Source organism: Enhydra lutris, unplaced genomic scaffold (assembly GCF_002288905.1).
Source record: "Enhydra lutris kenyoni isolate GAN:26980312 unplaced genomic scaffold, ASM228890v2 scaffoldscaffold22, whole genome shotgun sequence".
Classification (NCBI taxonomy): domain Eukaryota; kingdom Metazoa; phylum Chordata; class Mammalia; order Carnivora; family Mustelidae; genus Enhydra; species Enhydra lutris.
This window is the reverse complement of record NW_019154106.1, coordinates 43,145,886-43,173,818: the sequence shown is the minus strand read 5'-3', so window position 1 is coordinate 43,173,818 and position 27,933 is coordinate 43,145,886. Positions and strand designations below refer to the sequence as shown.

The 27,933-nt window shown below is 36.9% G+C and overlaps 1 protein-coding gene across 5 annotated transcripts in view; it reads right to left on the bottom strand.

Annotated features, from left to right (window-relative positions):
- The window catches only part of LOC111149639 (SRY-box 6), a 655,543-nt gene that overhangs the window by 224,223 nt on the left and 403,387 nt on the right, over window positions 1–27,933 (bottom strand). For all 5 annotated transcript variants that reach the window (XM_022506831.1, XM_022506832.1, XM_022506833.1 and 2 more), the window contains 2 exons: window positions 19,934–20,106; window positions 17,011–17,079 (listed from right to left, as the gene is read on the bottom strand). In XM_022506831.1, the coding sequence (XP_022362539.1) occupies window positions 17,011–17,079; window positions 19,934–20,106 (242 nt within the window). The remainder of the gene's footprint in view (window positions 1–17,010; window positions 17,080–19,933; window positions 20,107–27,933) is intronic.

The window sequence follows — 27,933 nt, the reverse complement described above, 5'->3', positions numbered from 1 at the left end:
ACTGTTTTTCATATTCAAATGCAATCCAACTCTGGAACAAAGATGCTTAGTCATTAGTTTAAGTGGTTTGGCATGTGTTACTTCTACTAAACGTGGCTTCTTTTGGAAACCACAGTACCTCTGGGTAGCAAGCAAGAATACTTTAAAAAAAAAGCACCTGGGAGGAAATGGTTTTTATTTTTTTCCTCTCCATGTCATACAGTCACCATTTCACACTCTAAGTAAAGATACCACCCATTCTCCTGAGTTAGATCACCATGGCCATATTTAGGCTCAGACACTTTCAGGCTTTATCTATACACAAGTGGAAATAGCCATGCAGGCCGAAATTATACTTTTTTTTTTTTTACTACAACTGTTAAATGGTATATGAAAAATGTGATTCACTCATGAAGACCACTTTGATAAATGCAATAAAAAGAATTATCTGTCAGCCATCCATCATCACAAATAAAATCAACAGTTTTCCCACATTTTTGCTATGCCACACAGAGCCTGTCATGTACAGTAGAATGTTGGTCCCACAAAAGGATAACATTGCATGACTGGCTTTATGCCAGTCAAGGTATCATATTTGAAGACTTTCTTATTTTCCCACTTAAAAAATCCAAAATGTAGACTTGTAATAATGTTTTTTCAGGGGGATTTTTCAACAAATTTTTTACGGGCACTTAGCAATCATGTCATTTATTTTATTTCAGAGATCCATTCTTAAAACATAGAAGTTTAGAGATGAAAAAAAAAAAACCTTTATTTACGGATGAGGCATTTGTGGCCCCAGGGATTAAGTGATTTGCCAAAGGTGATTCAGCAAATTATTGGTGATCATCAAGAGAACCAAGGCCACTGTTTTACTTCTAAAATAAATCAAGAGGCAAGTTTGGCTAAAGTGTCTCAAGATTCAACTTCGTGTCTTCATAAGAAATTATAAATTTCTCTTTCATTTCTAAAATTCTTTTCTGTAAACAACTTAAATACTTGGCGTGTCCTGTTTTAAAAACACAAAAAAAGATAAATAAGTAGGTAATTATTGTTCATATTTATATATTCTTAACTTAATAATATAATAGTTGTCATATAAATGCATTTAAATGTTTTTTATAGATTATTAGCTGAAGATATCAAGCTTGAAAGGAAAAGTACAGAAATTTAAAGATAAGTAGTCATGAATCAAGATAAAGGACTAATGAGGATTATAATACAAGTCAAAGGAGGAAAAATGATCTAGTTTATAAAACCTTAAGAAAATATGAACAGTGTAAATGGAAATATACCTGTAACTTCCTACATATGCCTCTTCAACAACATGGATTTTCCCCCAGATGCCAGAGTCCACAAATTGAGACAAACTAAACAAATCATAGCTTGAAACACCCACAGAAAATGTTGAAATAAAGATTCCCTCCACATTTTAAGCAATTACTGTCTAAAGAAAGGGTTCACAGTGTTGCCAAGGATGCTGCTTAGTAAATACTTTAAATTCCTTCCACTTGAGAGAGAAAGGATCCAAAGTATATTAGCCTCTCCCTTCCCCCTCTAGTGAATTAATATTCCATGATATACACCATCACTGCTGATGGGGGCACCTCTTTTCAATGAGCAGAGATCAGCAAATGGCTATTTCACAAAGAATAAAAATATAACCTTGTAATTTTAATGTGTGTTTATGTTAAAAAAAATGTGGCAGATCCATGTTAATAAACCTTGCTAGGGAAAAAATAAAATAGTTGCTAAGCCATGGTGAGTAATTAGCCTTTTAGCATCCCCTTTCTTCAAGAATGCTTCCTCCTGTGCTGGTTCTTTTAAATAGCTCCAGTCCTGGCTGCCTTTGTTGGGCTTCGAAATTGTTCACATATGAGAAAAATTAAGCTCTCATTTAACAGAGACACATGCCTGTCAAGACCAGAGGAACAAAGACTAGTCCCTGGGGCCTGTTCAGCTCCCAGAGGCTGCCACTCATTCTGTTAGCAATGCTTACCCTTTACAGAATGTGTATAAAACCCAATAAATCATTTCATCTGCTGTGCTTAATACACGAGAGCTCAGACCATTTTTCAAAGTGTTTTCTCTTTCTCATACAACTTCACAGCTAGTCAAAAAAAGGGGGGGGAACCTCCTATTGGTTTTTTGTTTTGTTTTGTTTTGTTTTGTTTTTCCACATGCAATAAGCCTTTTCTAGTCAAAAAGGTAATGAGAATGTTCCCAAACACCGTTGGCATAAACGGAGAGGCAGTATCTTCTTAGATTTCTTCCCAGATATCTTTCCTACACTTTATGGTTAATAATGAGAACACCCATTTTGTGAATTACCAGTACATCTCCCAGCTGCTTTTCAACCTACATTCAGGAGCTAGCTCTGGCAAATCTGAAATGGTTAAGGACCAGAACTGGACAGACTCACTGTCCTATTTAAAGCCAATACATGTTGCCCCTTTGGAACCTCAGCCACCATGTTCTTTCAGGTTGGAGATTAAGACCACTACTTACGAAGGCAGCTCTCTTTACTAGGAAAATAAAATGGCCTTATAAACCCAACCAAAATATCCCCTCACACATTCTCATTTCCAAAGAAAATAAGATGATCTTTGAGCCTTCTTCAGGAGAAAAGACAATGTTACCTTTTACACAGAAATCTCTGTACTGTCCCCTACCTCATTCCCTTACCTACTCCTCCCCCTGGGGAAAAATATGGAGGCTCTGATGAAAGACTAATGACCAGACTTTAAAAGCCTTCTAGTCTAGACTTCTCTTATCCAAAGTAGAGAGGGAGAACGGCTGTGGGGGAATGAGTATCTTTCCACAATTATTAAAATAATTACTTTATTCAAAAGTAAAATGCTTGTTTAACCTGACTGTGTTGCATGGAAAGCAAACTTACCAAGGATTTACTCCAGCAATGTTAATCTTTCCACAGAAACACCGGGAGTTTCAGGGCTGACAGCTTCAATCCCCAAGATGCTATGAACCCCAAAATAATAAGAAGCTGGTAGCACAAATAACTTCACCCTGCTCAGCGGGGAAGGAAAGCAGATCTGGATTTCATAAGTAAAACCAGATCTATACAATGGTTATATGGTAAAGCCCCACAATTAATGGAAACCATAAACAGTTCAAGAAGCCAGCACTGCGGTAGTTTCTCCAGAATAGGTTTCACTCATATCTAGTTAGATATTAATCAGATGTACAACTGGCACAAATGCTTTGTGCAAACACAGATAACTGTACAGATGCTTTAGTACAAAAGAAAAAAAATGAGATGGAAGTGCATTAGACTCTTTTACATTCATATTTATGTATCATTCCCGAATGATTTATCATTTTTCAAATAATAAATTATTTTCATTTTTAAACCACAAATCACGTCCTGCAGGCCTTAGCAGATGCAGTGTCAGAATGTGGTAGTACAACAAATTAATTAAATAACCCTTGAAAAAATAAAACAAAGTTTATTTATAAAAAATGACATTAAGGTGAACTGCCTAATAAGAACATGGATTTGCTTAAATAAAACATTATATGGTTCTGTTTTAGATTCATCCCTAAAGCCCTGAAAGATATTAGAATTTTAGTGAGTAATTACCCTATTTACTTCAAACAAAATGGGAGGAAATCAGAAAACCATATTAAACTCTACCACACATCAGAAATGAAATTCTCTCATTTTTTATCTTGCAACCCAATAAATAAATTGTAGTTGGAAAATTTATTGAGACTAGACGATGAAACCTAACAAGCTAGAAATCAGGATATGGCCAAAAGAATATCCGTATCAACATTATGCTTCAAGCAGTAAACCCACTTCTAGAAAGCATAACCAAGTAGTCTCCCCTTCACAGCTTAATTGTTTTCAGACAGTCTGAACCTCACTCAGCACCACCCCCACAGTTAGACAAAATTCTAACTACTTAACACATCTCTTTTCAAATGAAAATGCAACACTTGGGGTGGAAACAAGAGAGACTAGGAAAAGGTGTGACATGCTATATATGCCACTGACATAATTCTACACGAGGATATGTTGTAATTTCCTGCAATTAATACTTCAGCAAAGCTATAAGGATTTTTCCCCCCAAATTATAATATTTCACTAGCAACACTAAAATGAAGTTTGTGTCACCCTTTCCAGTATATAGCCCTAATGGCAGGAGTCTGTCACTGGCTGCAGAAATGTGTTTGCTGTAGACAGAAAGCAGGCATTTATAGGCCCTCTTCCTAAATATGTTTTTCTAAGAATCCCCGATAGTCATCATTTCATGTGGCAGGCATTACAAGCCATCCCAATACCCCACAAAGGAAACATGAATTTGACCTCATCATTTAAAACCTTTCAATGGTTTAAAAGGCAAACATTCCTAGGGGGGACATGGCTTATGCTGTGGCCAAATCTGACATTTGCCTGCAACCTTCTTAGGCAAAATTGTCTACTACTCTCCATTTCCCAAGGACCAGAGTTAATTCCCTTCATCCAGAGTCACAGGAGGTCAATAGTGACAAGGAGTTTCTGCAATAATCCTATACAATGATCTTTGTTCTAAATATATGGAAAATGAAAATCATTGCAGAAGAATAATTTTCCAGAGGTTATGTAGTCACTAGCCAAACAAAAACTAGACACAGACATCCTGAGTCCAAGTCTAGGCTTCTTTCTGCCACCCTACACTGCTCTAATACTATTATCCCCCACTTGGGATCATATACCTTCTAAAGGAGGGAGAAGAACAAGTTCTGCTGTGAGTAAATCAGCTATCATCTCCATGGATCCCTTTTTACTAGGCTTGAAATCATGGCCTCCCTGAGCCAACAGGAACATACAAGTCTGTGGGATTAATTCAGTGTCCTAGGCAAAGATGGTTGGAAAAACAAGGAAGAGATGGAATGTCTTTAGTAAAATAGTTTGACACTACTGGAAATATCTGTACCTGCACATTTTTTTCCAACTATTTGGAGACCTGGTGTTTTTTATTAACTGGAAGCTCTATTTGAGCAACCAGAAATCAGATATGACAAATCATAAGATCTGATGATCTATTGGTGATCACAATCTATCCGACAGGTGATCACAAGATAAAAAGATAGATGCCTGTTACTTTTTTGTTACCTGCATTTTAAAAAAGTAAAATAAGAATAATAAAGCTAATTATAAAAACAATTCATTCTCTTCCAGTCTTTTTTATGCCTATTTGTATGTAGCTGAGATTATAATGTACTTACATTACTGCATTCTGGGTTTTTTCCACCTGATGATATATTGTAAGCATTACCTCAAATCATTAAAAATTATTTGTAAATATCTTTAAAAGTCTGTAACATCCCATCACATGAATATACCACAATAAATTTAATAATCTTACTAATATTGAAAATCAGTGTTCTTTCAAAGTACATTTAAAATTTTTATTTTTCTTATACAAAAGCAAAATGTTAGAAAAATTTTTTTAAAACTAAACTAAAACAAGAAAAAATAGTTTAACTATGATTCTATTATAAAAAGATATTTGCCTTAAAGATTGTACACATAATCACTTGAGGTATACAGTATATCCGATCGATGTTATATCGCAAATCAGGTCTCCACAGTCAGGTCCAATCTTACTGAGAAAGAAAGATAACTGTACTGATATGGAAGCCAAGTCCTAAACATAGAATTCCAATGACCTCTTCTACTGGATCGCCAATGATCTGAATTTCCCTCCCACAGGGGATCCCTAGGAATTCCAGGGATGTATTTCTACCTTAAAACAGAGACCCTGGAAGGGCCCTGCCAGAGACCAGTGTATCTCACAATCTCCAAAGAACTAAATCAGACAATCTTAACAGGAAAACAGCCATTGTATGGAGGCCATCTTCGAGAGCTCAACATCATTTTTCTTTGCTCTGGTTTCCACCCTTGCACTATAGATACTCCAGCCATGGGCTGGAATCCCTCCAACGTCAGACTACATGCTTGCTCTATCATTGTGGATCTGACCTGGTCTACCTGATCTTCTGAGAAAAACCTCTGGCTAGAACCAATAATGAATATTACTATCTCACTTTTGCCTGCTCCTCTGGACTTTTTTTCCCTTTTAAAAATATGTATGTATTTCTTATTTTTCCTTTTTTATAATTCTTTTAAGATTTTATTTATTTATTTGACACAGAGAGAGAGAGAGAGAGAGATCACAAGTAGGCAGAGCAGCAGGCAGAGAGAGAGAGGGGAGCAGGCTCCCTGCTGAGCAGAGAGCCTGATGCAGGGCTCGATTCCAGGACCCTAAAATCATGACCTGAGCTGAAGTCAGAGGCTTAACCCACTGAGCCACCCAGGTGCCCCATGTATTTCTTATTTTTCTTATTTTAAGTAGGTTCCATGCCCAGTGTGGGGCTGAAACTCACTACCCTGAGATCAAGAGTCACATGCTCCACTAGGACTGAGCCAGTCAGGTGCCCTGCTCTCTAGGCTTCTCCTTGGAGCATCCCAGCTCATCTAACTGTGTCTCTACTCCATCTAACCTTCAAACATAAAATCTAGAAACCTGAGTCCGCACAAAGTATTACAAAGAATTACACAGAGTAGGATAGAGAGAAAAACTTGGAACTACATTTTCCTTTTCTGAAGCCTCCTTTCCTCATCACTGAGCAAGGTGACAGCTTCCTGTCAATGTGCACTTCCTTCCTCTCTGACATCTTCTGCTGTTATGCTCATTCTTCCACCACTATATCCGTGCTGATTCCTTCAAGCCCCAGCCTCCAGCTCCTAAACCAATGATCAGCTCCTAAACCGATGATCTGGGAGCTATCATGACATTCTCGATTCTCAGTGAAATGCAAGTCAGGAGGAAGGAGAAGCTGACAGCCACAAGATGAAAAAAGGTCCTTTAGGACAGACAAATACATGAACCAGCAGCTGGAGAGCTCTCCTCTCCTTGAAGTTTTAGGCCCCACATTGCCTCCTCAGGCACCATTCAATTATAGGAATCCTAAAGAGCCTTGTATTTAACTAATTCTCTGTACATTAACAAATAACAGCTAGCTCCTGAAACAGTGAACTAGGACTTACTTATATCTTTTATCAAAGATAAAATACAAATTTGGGTAACTGGTTCCTGACATCATCACAACTTTCAAAAAGGAAAAAAGTCACTAGATGACCAACTGAAACTAAAATCAGCTTTCTTGGCTCCCCCACCCCTTTCCTATGAATACTACAACTAAAGAATGCATAAAGGCGCAGCCAACCTTTGTGCGGCTGGGAAATGAAGGACGCTAGTCTAGTATGGAATAAGCCAGGCCTGCTATGAGTCCTTTACAGTAGTTTGTCCACCTTGTCAGATGTTCCAGCAGCAGCTAAGTCACCCAGCTGACAGCCCTTTCCATCTGCACTAATTTCAGCCACTGTAGAAAATTCAAATCTTTTACCGAAATGTATGTTCAACAAAAGTCCTGACTATGCCCTGACTGAGGATGGACTTGACCCTGTCTTCTGATCCGTGAATTCCTTGACTTTCATTGTTTAATGTTACAACTTCAAGATTTTCTTAATGTATCGGGTGTTAGATAAAATGAATCCAGCATCTCACAGTGAGACCCTGATCCCTTTTGCATCATTTATTTTCTTTTATTTTGAACAAGTAGAACTATCTGACTCTAACATTAATAACTTTGAGTGGGAGTTACCTTATGTGAATTAAAAATGGTTATGTCAGTACATCCCTTCAGAATTTAAAAGATATTTCCCTGTGCTATATCAAGAGTCACACAGTATATCAATTTTTATTTCCCATCTCTCAAGTCTGGTATGCATACTGTTTAACTTCTTAAATTCTAAGTATAGACATAATTCACAAAAGCTGGGCAAATGCTTGACTTACAGGAGATGGCATACACAAGATTTATATGAACAACTTTATTTTAAACAAGAAAGACTTTTGCATTTTGTGCTGCTACATCACGTAACTTCATCTGTGTTTTTTTTTAAGCTATAAAATAAATTGGAAAGGTTCGTTTACTGTCCCTCTAACTTCGCAAGCACTATTGATCTAATAGGAAAGCCCATTTTGTTGTAAAAGGTGAGAATTTGACCCTGTTTTCCAGAATAAAATGCCGTGCTCTCTTTTAGACAATCTCCAGGTAGCCCTAATTCTTGGCCAACTACTTCTGAGTGCCTGATAAACTTACTCTGCTCTCACTGACAATTGAAACAGCCCTCATTTGGCAGCCAGAGAAAACTATTGCTCTTTATTTTCCTTTAGATTATCATGGTCATAATAGATTTAAGCGTATCGACGTTGATTACCCTATATTCACATCGCTAATTTGTGGGTTCTAAATATGCATATGTATATAGATACAAACATACTTATAAACAGAGATACTATATATAGATAGATAGATAGATAGATATATTCTTCTCTATAAGGTACTCTGAAATGATACTTGCTAAAAAACAGCAACAATAAAAATACTGATAGATACTATGCATTGAGCACATACTAGAGGCTTTATATGAGGCTCTCTAATCTCACAACTAGTAAAGTACTATTATTATCCATCTATTACTATTAAAATGTAGACTCAGAGGCATTAAGAAACTTGTCTCATACCTAGTAAGTAGCAAAACAGATCACTGACCTAATTAGTAGTAGAACTGGAATTTAAATCTGGATTTATTTAATCAATACCTGTACTAGTTCCCTAACAATTTTAAATTACAAACCCTCTGAAATAATGCATCACATTCTCTATACTTTCTACTTATATGTACAAATCTACCTTAAAGGTGCATTCAGGTTCGTACATTCCACAAGTATATCAAGATGTGGTCAATTTTGTAGAGAATTTTTTTGAAAAAACACATATAAAAATAAATAATGGATTGATTTCCTGGATCATTTTGTTTAAGTAGTAACTGAGAATTTATTTTCTAAAAGTTTTTATATTATTATGAAATGCTATCCTTCATTTTTATTTTAAATACCACCTCCCAAAGGAAAAAAATATTCTGAACACATTCTTGTTTTGCCAGTATACCTATATATAAATAAAAATCAAGTAATTAGAACAATTAACTAAACTTATTTAAGATGTTTAAACCATGATCCTTCATAAGATTTCTAGCTTTTAAGTAAAACAGTTGTGACCAAAGTCAAAAGTATATTTCAGCTGCTAAAGAATTATTTGTTTAATCCATGTCCAACCCTCTATTTATGTAGATATAGATAGCTATTGATATAAATATAGATACACAGATGTTAGACAGGTAAATAGATAGATGGCCCAAACAACTTAGAGTTCACATTTAATCATTAAGTCTGTATTACACCATCTAAAGTAGTATTTCTCAGTCTTGGTTGTCCTCTAGTAACTCTAGAGAGTTTTTAAACATTTTCTACTAGGACTGTACCCCAGACCAATTAAATCAGAATCTCTGGGATGGAACCCAGGCATTAGAATTTTTAAAAGGCTTCCAAGGGATTACAAAGTATAACCAAGATTGAGAACCACTGGCATCAAATGCTGTCACTCACTGCTCACTTTTGTCAGCTGGAGAAGGTAGCTGTAAAGAAAAGTATTAACATTAAAGGTGACCGACCCTCAGCATAAAGACATATCACTTTAAAGCCCCCAGAAAGTAAAATAACTATCTAAGAAGTTTATATATAAACACCAAAAGAGTCACTCAGCCATGAATACATTTCATACTACACTATAGGAAGATTCCAATTATGTTCTTTTTATCTCTTTCCTTGTGGGTATATACCTATAGTTGTAGTAGTTCTGGGATATAAACTGATTCTAATGGCAAACCTTCAATTTTTTTTCTGTTTAAGGACAAAGAGAATGTAATGAGATTTTTAGATGTTAGGTGTTATTATCCACATTTTATAAACTAGGAAACTGAAGTGCACGAAGATTTATTCAAGTCACAAAAAGGGCAAATTGAGACACAACCTGGAATGTTGGAAAGAGCACTAGACTAGGAGTCAAGAAAGTTGGTTCCACTCATAGCTCAGACAATATTTAACTTTTCAAGATTGGACAAGTCTGGAGTTTCGGTTTTCTTCTATAAAGTACAGGATTTGGACTGGAGAAAAAGTTCCAAAGAAGTTCTAAAGAAAAACAAAACTGGGGATATATGGAGATATATATATATATATATATATATATATATGACATTCCCATATATATGGGAATGTCTTATTTTACCAAATGGAAAACAAAGAAACAAAGTACATACCATCCATTATCACCTTTACTTCATAAAAAGAAAAAGCATTTTAATTCCAAAGGAGGTAAAAAAAAAACCAATAAACCCATAATGTCAGGGTTATCTTTAAATATAGCTTAATGATAAACTCACAGTATTGTTGTCCACCAGGAACAGCCACCCACCCTCACCCCACCCCATGAGCAAATGAGAAGCATGAGGACTTCCATATGATGTTTCAAGTTTAGCCTTCTGTAAAGTGGAAGCAGTGTGAAGGGGGATCTTTTAATACCTCTTAGCGTAGTACTTTTTCAGAGCTTTCCCAAAAGTTATCATTAAAGACCATTTTCATAATTTTTGCCATACCCAAGTACTCAACTGTTATTTGCTTAAGGTTTTAATTTAAATTGACTCTTTTTTTTTTTTTTTGCTTAAATACATTTCTTTCAAAAGGAAACTTAATAGCACTACCTCAAATAGAAACCTAAAATCTCTTGTTATAAATACAAGATAACCAGGTAAGTACGAAAATCAAAGTTTTTTTTTTTATTTTATTTTATTTCATTTTATCTGTAGCTAAATGCTGTCGCCTTCAGAGACTCTGAGACTAAGATGCTCTTTCACTCTCTCTCTCTCTGTCTTTCCTACAGAGAGAGATTAGCACATCCTAGAAAGGTATTAAAGACTAACATTAAACTGAGCTCTCAATGTAATCAAAGACGTCAAGAAAAAAACAGAAGAGTGCTGCCTTTTCCCCATGGGATTGATTCAGTGTTACGTAACGGCAATATCACATGCCGGCACCACCTGTGTCATCTGCCCATTCACTCCATACCCTCTCCTGCCTTTGAAGAGGTCATGTACTCTCCCTTTTTCACTAATCGCAGAAAGAAGCAAAGACTTTGGTTTCCCAGAATTTTTAGTATCAGTAGTTTGAGAAAGAGCCGGGGAGTGGAGTCAGAGATAAGTATAAGCAGGTAAAATAGACAAGGGAGGGTCACCTAGAGAGGGTAAGGGTAACTGAAGCCCCAGTGCCTCGAAAGCATTGAGATTCAGGCTCTGGTCTGCTGAGCCATCTCTGCTATGGGCCACATTTAGAAAACAGGTAGAAGGCTGATTAATAACTCCATACAGTAAGTAACTCATAGAATGTGGGCAAGTATCACTTCTTATTTTTAGATCCACTCCAACTTTAACAGTCTAGCAGGGCTAAATCAGAGTTTCTAATCCACAGAGAATTTAAATTTTTAGCTGGGAAGGCCCTTGCTCTTCCTGAATTATAGCAGCTTTACCTATTCTTTATAATTCAGAAACTTCATTATTAAAATGTTTGAAGCAAGCTATGGAGCATCTATCATTACTTAAAAAGTTAATTAGATTACATAAAAGAAATAATTAGATTTGCATTTTTATCTTGGTTTTAAACTTCCAAAGAAGATCACAACGGCCTGCCTGTGGGCAATTAAAAACAGCGAACGGCGGAGAAATAGAAGAGACAGGGTCTGTTTTTCCTGGCGAATTCGTGATTGAAGATAGAATTACAAAATATTTTAAGGGCTTGCTGAAGCTGAGGGCTAATCCTCGACTTCTAAGCTTTGTTTATAGCTCTCATTTCATTGCAAGAGAGTATCAGATCCACGTACAGTGCCAATAGTGGTATCGAATTACTTCCAGCGGGTTTATTTAGTCCTGTTCAGAGGCTGTTGGAAGGAGATTCGTTACCTGATCAATAACACAAAAAAGAACTATTGGCTAGAGCCAAAACAGGAGCACTGTAATTGCTTTTGTTTATCAATGTTAAATATAATTAACAGAGATACAACGTATGACAGAGCGACTCCGTGAGACTAGAGGGCTCCTGACTTTCATCAGGCTTGTGTCAGCCCCTACAGCCATCTCCAGAAGACAATAAATGCCAAGGTCCAGCTCTTAAAATTAGAGGTCACTTAGATACTTAATGATGAAGCATATCCTCAAATATATATCTATTATTATTATCTTAGCAAAAAATTAATTAACCAGGTCATACAGGCCATGAAGGCTAATGTACAAAGTAATTATTTCTGATCCTTAGACAACTACTACGCATAAAAAGGTAGTCCTTATTCTGCTCAGCAGATACCTGAAATGCCTATAGTTAATCATACTGAAGGAAAAAAAAGGCAAGGTTTATCTCCTTATAAGGTGAGAGTAGGTCTCAAATTATTCTCTTTAATGGTTTAAGAACAATCATCTCCTTTTTTATATTAGCCTCTCTCCTGGTTAGCAGACAGGAGGAAGAAGAATGCATATCGAATGTTGCTCTATCCCATGACAGACACACAGAGACACACAAAATTTATGAAAAGCACACAGGAATATATTATAGCCAAAATAGAAAATACTGTGTATGAAAAATACTCGTATACTCTCAAGAGCAAAATGAAGCTTCAGGGAGGAGAAAAACACTTGTAAATAAGCAGCCTGTAATACAGCATTTAAAGTAGAAAGCTTTCAGATGAGATAGAGTATGTGGAAAGCAGCAGCAATGGCATTTGCCATCTAATGGAGTTTGCCATCTAATGCATGTATGAAATGATGAAGAAAGGAATATTGCACATTCATCACAAAGAGTAAAATTCATAAAGATTAACAAAAAGATAAGAATTTCAAGTTTCACAATTATACTAAAAAAGGCATGTGTGGATGAATTCACTAAATCGTTGGATCTGACCCAGAAAGCCAAATGCCCCAATAATCCCCCAACCAGCCAGCCCAGTGTTAGAAGACCAGTGTGGTTCCATCAGTGATGTGATACACTGCCCGCATAGCACACAATATAAACCACTTGGACATCTCTAAGATTGGGGTTTGAAGAGACATGAATAGGGAGAAAACACTGTTCATGTCTGGAAAAGTAAGTTTCTCACTGAGATATCTTCTTCCAAAGATTAAGCTTTAGCAACAAAATGTCAATATTAAATATGTTCCTGGTAATGTGCTATTGAAACCAAAGAATGTGGTACATTGCATCCATGAAGACTATCTTCTCTAGATTCAAGAACCATGACATGGGCAGCTGAGGTTGGATACATAAATTAACAGATGGATCAAGAAAGCAGGATTTATAAAGTATTTTCTCCTTTGCTTAGACTAGCCTTCTATTTAGTAGTTGATTAAAATACTGTACATATACTTTGATATGTCCAATAGATTAAAAGTGAGTTTTGTTGACTGGTCAACATAACTCATAAATAAAATGCTTCAAAAGACTGGCTAAGACACTTGAATGCAATGGTGGAGAGCAAGGAAGATGATATGACCAAAGCAGTTACCTGTCTTTTGGAATTAAAGCACAGGAACCGACATTCCCAATTCCAGGGACCCATGTTCCATCATCCATTATTTTGGCTTTCCGTAGACTTGATGAAACTGCTATTTCTGTCCAGGAAATATCAAAAATGTCTAACTTTTTCTGGGCTCTATATCGGGGGAATTACTTAATATGAAACAAATTAGAGGAATCACCATTTTCCCCAAAGCACAAACAGAGGGATTTGAATTCACTAAGGAAACAGGCTCCTAAAAGATCTGTTAATATTAAAACATTTTAATTATCATTTCAAGTTATTACACTGATTTTTTAATGGCAAAAATCGACTCATCAAAAATATAAAAACATTGGTTCACAAAACTCATTCATCTTACTTTCTCAACATGGCTTACATAGTGCCTCTTTCACAATTTAGTTAGAATTTACTAAGACAAAATTATGTCAAAAATTGTATTTAAGGAAGAAAAATATATAAATGAAATGGTTTTTAACTACACATTTAAGTTTTGGATGGTTTCACATAATAAAGACATGGGACTTCTACAATACTGTCTTCATCATGCCTCTTCCTACCTCTAAGGAAAAATCCTGCTTTTCACTCTTTGGAAACCATTCCGGTTTTCATTTGTTTTGATTATAATAGGCCCAGATGTGTTGATCTGTGGTTATTACAAGAGGTTAGACACTCCTCCCTTCCTTTATATTACAGCTTGAAAATTCCGAAACAGCAAGACTAATTCACAAGTCGGCATTCTGAACTAGAAGTAGAGTGCAATCTTGAATGTAACCCCCGATCCATAACCAATTGCAGCTCTCCATAGCCAATTGCCATGGCTTACTCTTGCTGACCATGTTAGCTAACAGGTTCTAGCACTCAAGACTTAAAAAGAAGAAAGAAGTTCAAACTTGGCTCAAATTGTCTCTGTATACATTCGCTTTCAGAAGAAGGTTTTGCACTCACCTTATTTTTACTCTTTATTCTGGTTTGTTTTCAAATGGGACAATGTGTCTTTCATGATAGAAAGTGTTGGAAGCATCTCTTAAATCTCATATTTTGCTCAAAAAGTATACTAAAATTAGCCCAATAATAATCTCTTCTAAATTTGATCATGACGATAGCTTGTCAAAACCGTATTTGAAAATACAGTTAACCCATTCCCCTTGCAGAAAAAAAAATAAATAACTAAAAGTCTGAATATCAAATACCTGTTTCATAAGTGTCAGAGATGAATATGTTTTGTGTAAGGAGTGTTTTTCAGCATTTGAAAAATTCTTTGAATGGTCTATACTGATAAGATAAACACTGAAAAGATATGAAATAACACAGTAGCTCAGGACAGAATGAACTATAAATACAGGTTATTGCTTCCTGTTATTTTTTAAAATATGAATTCTTATTATGAAGATTCCTACATATCTACAATGAATGCAACTCTGATACTTTGAATCTCTCTGATTTTACAATTTGTACAGCTGAGATCAAGTGCTGATTATCTTCAATTTTTAAAAATTTAAACAATAATATCCACAGTTTTAAAAGCAATTAAACTTCTATTAAAAAGCTTGAAAAAACAATTTCCCATATTCTCAAATTGAACATTCTAATAAATAATATTTTAACATCATACTCTATAGTTTCTTGAAAAAAGGCACCAATTTCACATAGTAAAGTTGTACTATAAAATCCTATGCAATCAGTAAATACTAATAATATTTCATAAAAATTGCCCTGAACTGATTAGGTCGCTATTCATCTGACATCCTCTGTACCAAAAAGCAAACATCAATTAAGACAGCCACTTCATATAAACAACAGTGGACGAAGAAGTGAAATACATTCAAAATAAATAAAGAAATAAATATAAAGATATAGTAAAAACATTAACAATAAGTAACTGATAAATCAGGGAACATCTCAGGAAAGTTCTTTCATTCCTGCTTTAAAATAGGAGAAAGAGAGAGAACTAAATGATCAGGTTATTTAACACCTACTGAGTTCTTAGAGAGGAATCTAGAGAAAAATGTAGGAAACCACAGGCTAAAAATCTTGACCTTAGCAGTAGGTGACACACTGAAAATTCTAATAAGGGCAGAACCAAGGAACACCTGGACAGTTATTTAATTAGGAATCACAGCATGAGTCATAAAAGAGATATCAGGATGAGAAATTATCCCAAGATTTAATTGTAAAAGCTGACTGTCAAAAATGCCTGAGACATTCCATCTCTCCCTTATTTGGACTCTTTATTTTGAAACATACACACTTACGTAGGGAAGACAGAATCAGAATGGATTAAATAGCAACAATGAAGACACTGGCTAAAACCTTTGGGTAAAGATAACTGGACAAAATGCCAAATGAGGTCCAGGGACTTACTCAAGCACCAAGCTGGGGTACTTTAAATGGAACACCAAGTATAACTAACAAATGAAGCAAGGCTCTATGTTAAAATCACTGGCTTTCACCAATGAAAGAGTAGAAGAGTAAACTATGACTTCATGCGATTGATTTTTTTTAAACATACAGGAAGGTGTAATATTAAACTCAAGCAAAGGAATGCCATAATTCATAATATACCACCCCAACTGGACTGCAACACAGATTGCAGAGGTTAGAAAACATCCACAGTAACCAAGAGAAAGCACTGAGGTTGTGGCAGGTAGATAGAAGTCTGGAATGAGTATTCCTCAGGATTAACCTCCGGACAACCAGGTCTGTATTCTACGGTTTTCTAGAAGTCACATACCCATGTTCCTTTTCAAAAAATGGAGGTCTCTTCCCTTACCTATCTCAGATAGGTATTAGTTACATTAACCATCAAGTATCTAAAGGAACATCAGAAATCAGAATTCCTTCCCAGGCCATTGAAATCATGATCTATGTACCATATCATACTGCCACAACAAAAAAAGGGATTTTTAAAATTGTGTTAAAATTATTTGGGAACAAGTCTTTCTTCCTTCCTAGACTATAAGCTCCTTGAAGACACATAATTATTCATTGATCTTTCTATTCCCCTCAGCATCCAGCAAAAATGCAGTGAATATTTATTAAAGGCCAAATTAATTGTTATGATCTCTTCCCAGGTTTTAAGACTTGTCTCATAATTGACCCAATCAGACAGTCCTAACAAGGAAATAAGCGTCAGCTTCTCCCTGTGATGCCATTAGATGGTAAAATACAAAACAGAAAATGGTTTATGGCAATAAAAACAGCAAGTGTGTGCTACCTTTGAAACCATTTAGATTTCTACTGGGTGAGGGTTGGGCAAATGGCAACAGGAAAAAGAGATAAGTTTTATTCTGTGTACACCTCACATCCGAAAAGAATGCTTAGACCACCATGTGATCGTGATGGATGTTTCTTACATCCATGTATACAACTGTACATCGTTGAGTAACGGCCCTGTTGGTACTGTTGACAAGAGAGGGGTGCGTTTGCCACATTTTCATTCCATTTGCAAGGAGGAAAGTATCTAAGTACCATCAGCCGAGAGTAATAAAATACACTGACCTGGATCTGTTGCTGCAGGAGATTAATTTTGTGCTGCTGCTGCAGAAGTTGCTGCTGTTGTCTTGCAATCTATCAGAAATAAAGTTTCGTTAAGTTCAAATGAAATGCTTGCACCTTTGCCATTACCCCAGGTATCTCTCTTGGAATGACAAGAATGCTTTACTGCACTTCTGTGTGAAAGAGTTCCTATAAAATGAGAGAGGCAGACTTAGTAAGCTGGAGAAAATGAAAAATTTCAAACAGGTGCCACTTCTCTGCTTACCCCCTAAATCTTTCTCTGTAGGTGAACAGTGCCCTTGTATGACACTTGGGAGCAGTTCATCCATATCTGCACTGGTCATCTGGAAAGAGTGGGAATGTCGAAATCTGATCTTTGGAGAATAAAGACAGGAAAACTCTGGCTACATTTTTCTCAAGAGCTTGATTTGGATGTAAAAAGTAAAATCTGTAAGCAAAGCCAGGAAAGAATTTTCTATTCCTTGCGGTCTACTTTGGTGCAACCTTTTCTGAAGGAAAGATTTCCAGAACTGATACAACTTACAAATATTGTCAAGGGAGTGCCAAAAAAGCAGCAAAAATTCAGAAATCTTTTTGTTGTTGTTGTGGATGTTACATGTACAAAGCACTTCTTAAAAACAAAATTTAATATTTATCCTTTTGAGGGGAACGTGTTTATTTTAAAGTTCAGGATCCACATAAAAGTTTTACATTTCCTTCCTTCATCCAACAATCAAATCCAACATGTGAACGTGTCATCTGGTCTCTAGAAGAAATATTAGCCACTTAATGCAAGCCCTGCTGAGGACTGAGTCTGCCCCTCAGAAGAGCAAGCAACTTCTTCGGCATAATTGTATTTACTATAAAACATGAGCTAGGCATGAGGCTGTCTACTGCCTCAAAAGCTGGAGCCCCGAGGTTGGGATGGAGTGGGGGGGAGGGACGCGCTCAACCTACTCACTGCCCACACAGGAAGCCAGTTGGAAAAGTGGCCAGAGACTACTTAGAAGGACTTGGTTTTGTAGTGCTCTAAAGGCAAGAGTTATGGTTTTTTCCTTCCTATTTCTTCTATTTCCAAAAGCCTATATTCTAGAATGGGCAACCTTGGAATTGGAAATGAATATGGATCAGCCCTCAGCAGTATATTTCTTGAGTCTTTTTGATGCTTCAGCCCAGAGCAGAGGGAAACACCCAAATCACATTTCACCCAGCCCAAGATAACAAAACATAGCTGTCTACTCCCAGATGTTGCTTTGTGGTTTCTGGTGATGACTAGCTCATACTGGAACTCATGATAGAGCTGCGGCTATCACAGGCTAGAGTTTGAGGGATGAGACCACACCTTCTCAAAGCTTCTTAAGCAAAATGGAAACTGTGTCTAATCAGATTGGAAAGGCCCAGTCTGCTTGTCACCATTCAAATCAGAAACGGACAACTCGGCAACTCTAGGTATAGATGCTGGATCCTCTGAATATTTATTTCCTCTTAGCAAACCAGTGAAACACTACTAGGCATCTAATACTGATGGTCCCTCCTAAATGATAAAGTGCTGCATAGAAATGCATCCAAAACACCACAGTGCAATTACTATCATCCACTCTAGACGTATGGCTTTGACACAGTGAAGTATGGTACATAAGCACCATGTGGCTCAAATTCTGAATTTTATTTGCCAATCGGTTGAGCTACATGCTCGCTTCATTGAGCATGACAACCTAGTTTTAAGTGTCATTTAATTTTCATTTTGAAATATAATTACAAAGTGTTCACTGTAAGATATCACTCGTCTGCAAATGTGTCAAGATTAATTTGTGCTAGCTTATTCACAAGTGTCAATAGTTAATTACTGTGTCATCTCTGGATGGCTAAATGACATTCTAACTTCTGATTTTTTACAGTGTTCCTTTATGTTATTTTCCATTAGGGGCTGAGTCCATATTCCTACATGTGGGCAAATATTCAAGCATATAAAATACCAGACGTCACAACTCATTAAAATCAACAGAGCATATATTGCTCTATATACCCCTATAAAATACATTTAACTGAAAAGATAATTCCAGTAATAATGTCAGATTCCTAAAAACTGCACATTAATTTGGGTCTGTCTGATCTAAAGCATCAGGGACTACTCTATAGGATCATTGTTGTTAGATTAATGTACTCTTGTGAGACAGGAAAAACATTTGGGAAAGTGATATATTTTTTAAAAGATATATATTTAAACTTTGCTTTTTCTTCTTCCTTCTCAAATCTAAATCAGTGAAATCAAATTCTTGGAGGAGCCATGTGCTGATTTGTTTTCAATGATTTACCTATGCTATAAATAGAGTGACCATATAATTTATATAATTTATCATTCAAACCAGGACAACTTTTGCAAGTGGAATAGGGGGTTATTAATAATCACTCTGGAAAACAGGCATTAGCCAGGGCTATTCTGGAAAAACTGAGACCTACGTCTACCCCAGCTTTATAGTCAGAGAATATCACGGGACCAGTAAGCTTAAAGATCCTCAAAGATTTTCTAGACCAGGACCCTCCTTTTCTGGATGAGAAGAGTAAGGCCTGGAGAGAAGCAACTCACTCTTGGTTAAGCTTGGAATTACTCTTGGTTAACACGAGGAATATGTATGATGCCCACGTGAGTAAGTCCCTAAGTAATTAATCAAATCCAAATGTTCTGGAACCATGTTCTCACTTCAGTTACGCCCGGTTGCTATGATGCCTTTCTTTGTCCTTCACATACCATCTCAGTATTCTTGAAGACCCTGGATTTTATTTTTAGAAGGCTTCTTCCTTTCTTTCCTTTTTTTTTTTTTTTTTTTTAGGAATGCTTATGACAAATAAGCCAATCAATGTGATTACTCGCTGAGCTTGGCACATTCCGCATCTCCAGTTCATCAGCTCCTTTTGCAGGGCTCACCTGTTCTTGCTGTTGGCGAGCAAGGTCCATTTGCTGCCGTTGTTTCTCAATTTGCGAGGCTGCCAGTTTCTTTTGTTCGTCATGCGCTGCCAGGAGCTGCTCCCGTAAACTGATCAGCTGCGTAATCATAGTAGAGAGCTGCCGTTCTTTTTCTGCCAGGCTCTCGGGTGTACCTGAAATGGAAGTGAGAAGATAGCTCACAAGTTTGAGAAAAGCCTGAATGAATTGGGGAAAGGGGGAGGGCAGATTCAGAAAGGGACTACCCGAAGGCACTTAATGATCCGGGACAGTAACTGGAGGTTACTGTGAGTATAGGGGCGCTACAGAATATGGATAGAATGAACACAAGTTAGTCATCGCCCCTGCCAAGAAAAAGTATGATCACAATAAAATTCTCACTCTTCCCTCTTGCTCTCTAAACCAAAACAAACAAAAAGCAGAATTACCCCCATCCTCACCCTTTTATCGTATTCCTCCTCCTCCCCCCTTACCCCTACCAAATCTATCTGATCAAGCTAAGGAAACCTATGATATTTAACACCAAAGATTGGAGAGTATAGGTTCTGTTAATATTCTATAATATTAGTTATCTCTACAACTCAGTGACTAACACAGGATCGAGACCTAGTAGGTGCTTAATAAGTGTTATTTAAGGAATTTTCCAATCATTGCTCTCATAAAACTTTTCTGTTGTGTAAGGACCTGTCTCTGAAGTCAGAAGCTATTCTCTTGGCCATGGAATGAGTTCTACAGAGAGAGGGGAAAACAAAAACAAAACAAAAAAAAACAAAACTTCCTTGCCTCAGGTAAGAAAGGATTGAATCTGATTTTTCCCCCTTGTGAGGGGATCAAGCTAAAGTTCTCAAGTTCATCCTTAAAGGCAACAATGTTGCTTAGGGAGCTCATTCATCCTTTTGTCATTTGTCATTCTTCAAAGGGAAAAAAACACGTGTGAGGTTGAAAAGGTTATGCATAAGGATGTGCTGTTTAATGAATACGGTGTCGCTGAACACTTATGGTATGCACTAATGGTGCTGAACAGTCTTTTTATGGGCAAATTGCACAGCTCTCCTAAGTAAAGGGTACAGAATCCTTTTGTGAATCTAAATTAGAGTATTTACCACAGCATAAGATAAGAATTTCAACCCACTGTATTTGAGCCACACAGGTTTCATTATGAAGAAATGATCTATGATTTGAAAGCTTTTCAGAAAGATGCCACCAGCTGTCAAAGGGGACAAAGATTGCCGATGTGTGTGTGTGTGTGTGTGTGTGTGTGTGTGTAAGAGGAGACTTCCAAACGCCTTATGAAATCCCCCTCATTCCTGCTAAGAAAGCACCGGGACAGTTTGAGAAACTAACACTATTTCAATTAGCAGTGGTCCTATTTTCCAAGTGCCCCCATGGACAAAGGGAGCCTTCAGAGGATGTCGGTGAGTCCTTGCTAGTATATGATTCCCAGAAGGTAAAACTGATATCAGCAGAGAAGTTATGGCACTTAAGGACTACCTTGGGGTTTGTAATGCCAATTCAAGTCCTTAAAAAATAAAGAAACAAACAAACAGCCAATACCCCAGGTCCTTAAAGATTCACTGAATTGAAAGATGGCCTAAACTCAAAATTAGAAGAAAAATTAGATAGTGAGATGATGTTAGAAAATGGGTTCTACTGACAAAGGCACAAATACTGTATTCAGCTATTCTTTCCAGATACTGGAACTGATTATTTTTTTTTAAGATTTTATCTATTTATTTGACAGAGATCACAAGTAGGAAGAGAGGCAGGTAGAGAGAGAGAGAGAGAGAGAGAGAGAGAGAGAGAGAGAGAGAAGCAGGTTTCCTGCTGAGCAGAGAGCCCGATGCGGGGCTCGATCCCAGGATCCTGGGACCAGAGCCAAAGGCAGAGGCTTTAACCCACTGAGCCACCCAGGTGACCCTGGAATTGATTATTTTTAATGAGTTTTTATTTCAGCAATAAGGATTTCAGCTTGGTAAAAAAGAACTTCTTGATCGAAATATTAAAACACAAAAGCAGGTTCCCAGAAGGAATCATAAAATTTCTTCAAAATTGCAACAAGCTCAATTAATTCATGTGTTTATATCTATCTATCTATCTATATATATATAGACACACAAATGTATATATATATGAATGAGAAAATACAAAATAAATATGAAATGTATTTATTTACTCATTTTATTCATTTCTCATTGAAAAAAAAATACTTCCTGAGTCGCAGCTATGTGTCAGGTACTATATAGAACTAAGGATACTGACACCATGGCAAGAAAAAGCAGACAGAATTCCCTACTCTCATGCACTTTGTAGTTCTAAAGTAGGGAGACAGCTTAAACAAGAAATTATACATTTAAATGTAAACTATAACTTTAAAAGTATGACAAAATGATAGGTATTTGGGGGAATGTTTAAACAAGTTTGGGAGGCCCAAGTGTAAGAAAGATAGAATGAAAAAGTAACAAATTAACAGTAGGATGAATAAAAGTAACTAGTCAAAGAGTTGGAGGGTGGTCAAGAAGCTTTACAGCAGAAACAAAATAGGAAAAAGCCCTGACACGGTGGGGGAGAGTTCCAGTGTGTTCCAGAAGTTGAAAGAAGATAGCAAAATTTGAGCAAGTAAAATTAAAGCAAGGAGTAGAGTACCGGACAAAGTAGGAAAAGTTCACACCATTCAGGCCCTAATTACCATGCTTGATAAACTTCATATTTATTCCAAGAGTATTTCAAAATCACTACAGTATTTTATTTTTTTTAAAAGATTTTATTTACTTTTTTGACAGACAGAGATCACAGGTAGGCAGAGAGGCAGGCAGAGAGAGAGGAAGGGAAGCAGGCTCCCTGCTGAGCAGAGAGCCCAATGCGAGGCTCAATCCCAGGATCCCGGGATCATGACCTGAGCCCAAGGCAGAGGCTTTAACCCACTGAGCTACCCAGGCACCCCTCACTACAGTGTTTTAGATAAGGGATGAATGATGTGGTCAATCTAGCTATGGTATGGGAAATAGTTTGGAAAATTGTAAGAATAGATCATTAAGATATACACACACATTTTATTACATATATTTTTGGCAATATTCTGATCTACCTGTAATTTTCTTTCTATGCCTATCTATATGCAGTGATTTAAGAGAAGGGTTAGTAGACTCTGGGAAAGTCACTGTACTACAATTCTTTGTTAATAAAGAAGAGCATTTATAGGAAACTTTGGGCAAGAACCAATACAAGGGCAGGATTCAGCACCTAGATTCCCCAAAACACTGGAAGTTTTCCTCTTCTCCCAAGTTAAACAATGTTGTTTTAACAATCTTCAATATAGTCCCATTTTCCTCTATGCAGGAAACAGAGAAGCTGAGGATAACATATGTCTCCTTAGCTTCTTCTGCTCAAGGTGAAGCCAACAGGTCTATAAATGCACTGGTGTTTCCAATGCTAAAGACATGTATACCTGCACTTACAGAATACCACCACTGAACTGAAGCTTTTTACAAATCATTAATGATATTCAAGCTGGATGATGTAAAAATTCAGTGACATCTAAATAAACTTTTCAAAAAAGCCAGAGAGCAATATTTTTAAGTGGAAATTTTAGGCATTCATATGAGACTGTCACTCTCTTTTCCTTAATTTGAGGAGCACATATATATTTTTTGAATAGATATGAGTGGCATAATGAATGCAGTTGGAATGAAATATAGTAGCAAAACAAGTCTCAAATTCCCCCCTCAATGGAGAATTTATATATCTATCTATACATATAGATACATATAGACCTAGATACAGATATATATCTAGATAAATATACATACATACATATAGATAGATATCAATTAGTCTCTTGTGAGTCAAATTAAGGAGAGCTCAATTTACACCATACAATAGCTTATACTCTCTAAAAGTGTAGGCCACTTTGTTCCACTATGCATGGGCATGTGTGTGTGCACGTAGGTTATCATTTTTCTGTTTTATACCCATTGTATTTATTTGTATATAGTGGTTTAAACCAAGGTATTTAAAACCTGTGGTACTGGATTTTTGTTTTAATTAACAGCAAACGTTTATGCCTCTGTAATAAAAAATAACATTGAATCTCAATCACATTGATCAACCAACCTGTGAACACAAGTTTTTCAACTCAAAAATTACTAGTTTAATTGAATATATAACTTTGCTTTGGCAAACAAAACAAAACAAAACCAAAAAACCCACAAAACCCTATACACAGTCCTTAACTTATAATGGTTCAACTTAGAATTTTTTGATTTTATGATGGTGCAAAAGTGATACGGATCCAGTGCAACAGGGAACAATAGTCTCTCCAGATGCTGAGCAGCAGCAGAAACCTTCAGCTCCCACTCAGCCACACAATCATGGGGGCAAACAACCAATGCACTTCAATCGTACTACACCCATATGACCATTCTGTTTTTCACTTGGGGGATGGTATTCATTAAATTACATGAGACAGTCGACACATAATTAGAAAATAGTCTTGATGTTAGACAATTTTGCCCAAGTGTAGGATAATGTAAGTGTTCTGAGCACACCGAAGGCAGGCTAGGCTGTGCTCTGTTCGGCGGATTATTTCAGACTTAACGATATTTTCAACTGAAGATGAACGTCACTCCATCATAAGTCGAGGAAGACCTGTACAACTGCCAGAGTTGTTGAAAATGTAGACAAATTATGGGGCACGGTCGGGCTACCTAAATACCATCCAGCTATGTTCAAGGCAAATGACCATACAGAATGCTCTTATGAGGTAACTTAACTCGATGTAAAAAGTCTTATCTTAAATGGTGTTTTGAGTTTTGATAAACTCAACTTGGAAGAGGAGCTCAGATCCAGAGGATCTGCCCAGGCCAGCAGAGGTCATCAGTAGCTGCCTAACTGTCGTCTGCTTCTCATCCTTCAGGCTATCTCAGAATCTCTAAAAAGCATTGCCAGGAAAGTCTCTCCCACACAAAAACAGAGGTAGTTTCATAAACTGCAAAGAGGGAACCAGCAAAAAAGCTTCTGTACACAGCTTCTCTACAAGTCAACGTGCCTGCTTTTATCCAATATCGCACACAGTGCGCGCCCGACACTCTCCGCTGTAAACTGTATCTATTCTCCAACTCCAAAGAGAGTGCAGCAGGTTTTTTTTTTTTTTTTTTCCATGGGGTCGTCTTTATCCCCAAACCACATCTGTCTTGAGTTTCTCTCAGATTAGTCAGGTGGATCAGTGCTCCCCAGGGCCTGCTCCAGCTGAAGTATTTTAATTTGACTAAACACCTGATTTATTTTATCTCTCCGATGAGAAAGGCAGTTTGTCTTAATAGAGCCTGTCAGCCCACAGCCCCATTCACAGCAATTTACAGGCAGCCAGGGACGCTGGAAGAGAAGAGTGCCGTGATTCTGTATTTTATCCTCCTCCAGAAAGCACCTAAAAGCAGCTATTCACTGCTACTGCATGTGGCATTTTAGAACTGAATTAGCTTTTTATTCAAGTAACTACACTTGTTGTGAATAGCTTATCTGTAAAATTGCTACATTCACTACTGATTTTATTAACCTTTGGCTCTATCACAAAATGGTCTTCAGTTAGGAAAGACCTTTAAAATTGACACATTTTTTCTTAGGAGCCTTTATTCCCGTGACTTCAGATTTACTGAGTTTGATCCATTGAATTCTTTACCAGTTGTACTTAAAATTTTGAGTCTCAATAGGAAGTCAATAGTGTGTAAATAAGGAAACACTTTTCAAAATGTAAATACAGCAGCAATTTCCCTCATCAAAAGTTTTCAAATACCATCTTTCACTATAACGTTTCAAAATCAGCCCTCTAGCCCTTTTTGGTCAGAATTTGAAGAAATTGGGGGAAAAATGAACTAAAATAGGCTCTTTTTATTAACTTTACAAACTATAACTACCTGTCCGGAGGCCCCAAACCAACAAAGAAACCTCAAAATTGAGGAGAATTTAGGTATAATAAAAAGATAACTAGGATAAATCCCTTCTTGATATAGAATGAAAAACTAAAAACAAAAATCAAGTTTAAAATTGTCTTTTTTTTTTTTTTTTTTTTTTTTAAACCTCAGCTCACAGAAGTTTGCACCATAATCTGCTAGTTAACTTCCCCCACAGTTACAGTCCATGGTGCTAGAAACGAGACTGGGCATTGGGAGGTCACTGAAGATTCCACATCTGGAAAAGGCAGGCACCTTGCAGTGCACTTTACTAAGTAGAGATGGGCCCCACCTCTTTTACAATATTCTCATGCCTAGGACTTTAGCAGTGTAAAAATTTCACACAGGTCACTCTCTTTATGGCTGGCCCCTGAGAGTGGATCACAGCTACTAGGGACAACTAAATTTTCCTAATGAAAAAAACCAGAAACAAGCACAGCAGTGGAAAGACAGAGAGACTGAGAAAGAGAAGGAAGAGGCTCCCTCGCAGAGATGGCCAAATTAAATTCTGTGAATTTCTCCACACAGCTTTTATCTCTTCATTCTTATGAAATGAAGGGCACTGGTGGTAAAACACAATGTTTCTCAAGCCAAATAAAACTAATATCAACAAACTGCTGTCTCTAGAATTGTTTCCACGGAATTTAAAATAAGACTTCCACCTGACCATGTTCTGTCACTGGATTGCACATTCCTGTAATAAGCTTAATGGGACTTAATGAAATGACAAGAAGCCTGGTTAACTGACAGTGTCTGTGTTTGGAACGATGGGGAGGGCTGGCAGTGACGCTGGAGTGGAGTTCTGATGGAGATATACTTTTCCACATCAATCCTAGAAAGATTAAAGCACTTAACAGTAATTTCAAAGCAGCATCAACCAAAGAACTCAGTTAACAATCCAGAAAGATTTTAAATTAAGTTGAAAAGCCTAGCTCTTAAGAGTGAATTCCCTGGTTAGTTCTAATTTTTTTTTTTTTAATGGACATTGTTTAGAAGAAAGCCCAGATACAATGCTAGTCATAAAGGAAAGCTGCATTTGATCTTGTCTGCCCACAGGTAACCTGGTTCAAGTGCTGTGCTCCCGCAGCCTCCTCACACATCAGATGGGCTGTGATGTCTGCACTTCACAAGCACAGTCCACCAGTTAGCACTGGCCTTTTTTGATAGAGCCTTCTTTTAAATGTCACAAAATAGGGCAGCAAAAAGTCAACAAAAAATAAATAGGGTGAGCTGGAGAAACTAACAATCTATCAGAAGGTTCCCTGATAAAAGTTACTTTGTGGCGACTGCCTGAGAAAGGAAACCCTGTCCCAATGTACCAGCAGCTAATTTGAGTTCTGAATCCAACAGCAGTTTTAAAAGCTTTCTACTCTAAAGGGCCCCAGTGCATCATAAAGATAAAGGATTTCAGTACAAAACCACCACAAAGACCTCTATTATCTTATCAGTCTTTGGTTGCAACAGCTGAACCAATATGACTAAATTCTGAATGACTTTTTTCAAAACAGCAAAATACTGGAATTTCTTTGTTTTCTCATCAGTCAGCTATTGTCATTGCTCCCATATGCTACTGTCCATTCCTTAGTAAATAAAAAGTTTAATAAAAGCAGCAATTGTGCTCTTAGGAATCACTTAGGGACCACTACACAGGAAATGTGGCTCATGGACTGAGGTACAGGCCGTTTTTGCTTGTTTCTGGGTTGTTGTTGTTATTGTTGTTTTTCCACCAAATGTATGAGAATTTCCTTCCTAAAATGCAAACAACTCTCATTTAAAAAGTCATTAAAATCTATTCTGTTCAAACAAGACAAGAATACCCAGGAACTCCCTATATTAAGATCAAACTCCCTGTCTATTCCAGGCACACTCACCTCTCCCTCAGCTTCCTCTCTCTCTAGCTGCAAAAGGAAGTCTATTCCTGGATCAACTGAGGTCTATTCATGTTACAGATCCCAAAAGAGCAAGAACAATCCATGGAATTCTGCCATCTAGGCTCCTAACCTCACAGCTGGGCCTTCAGCCCATTGTGCTTTATTA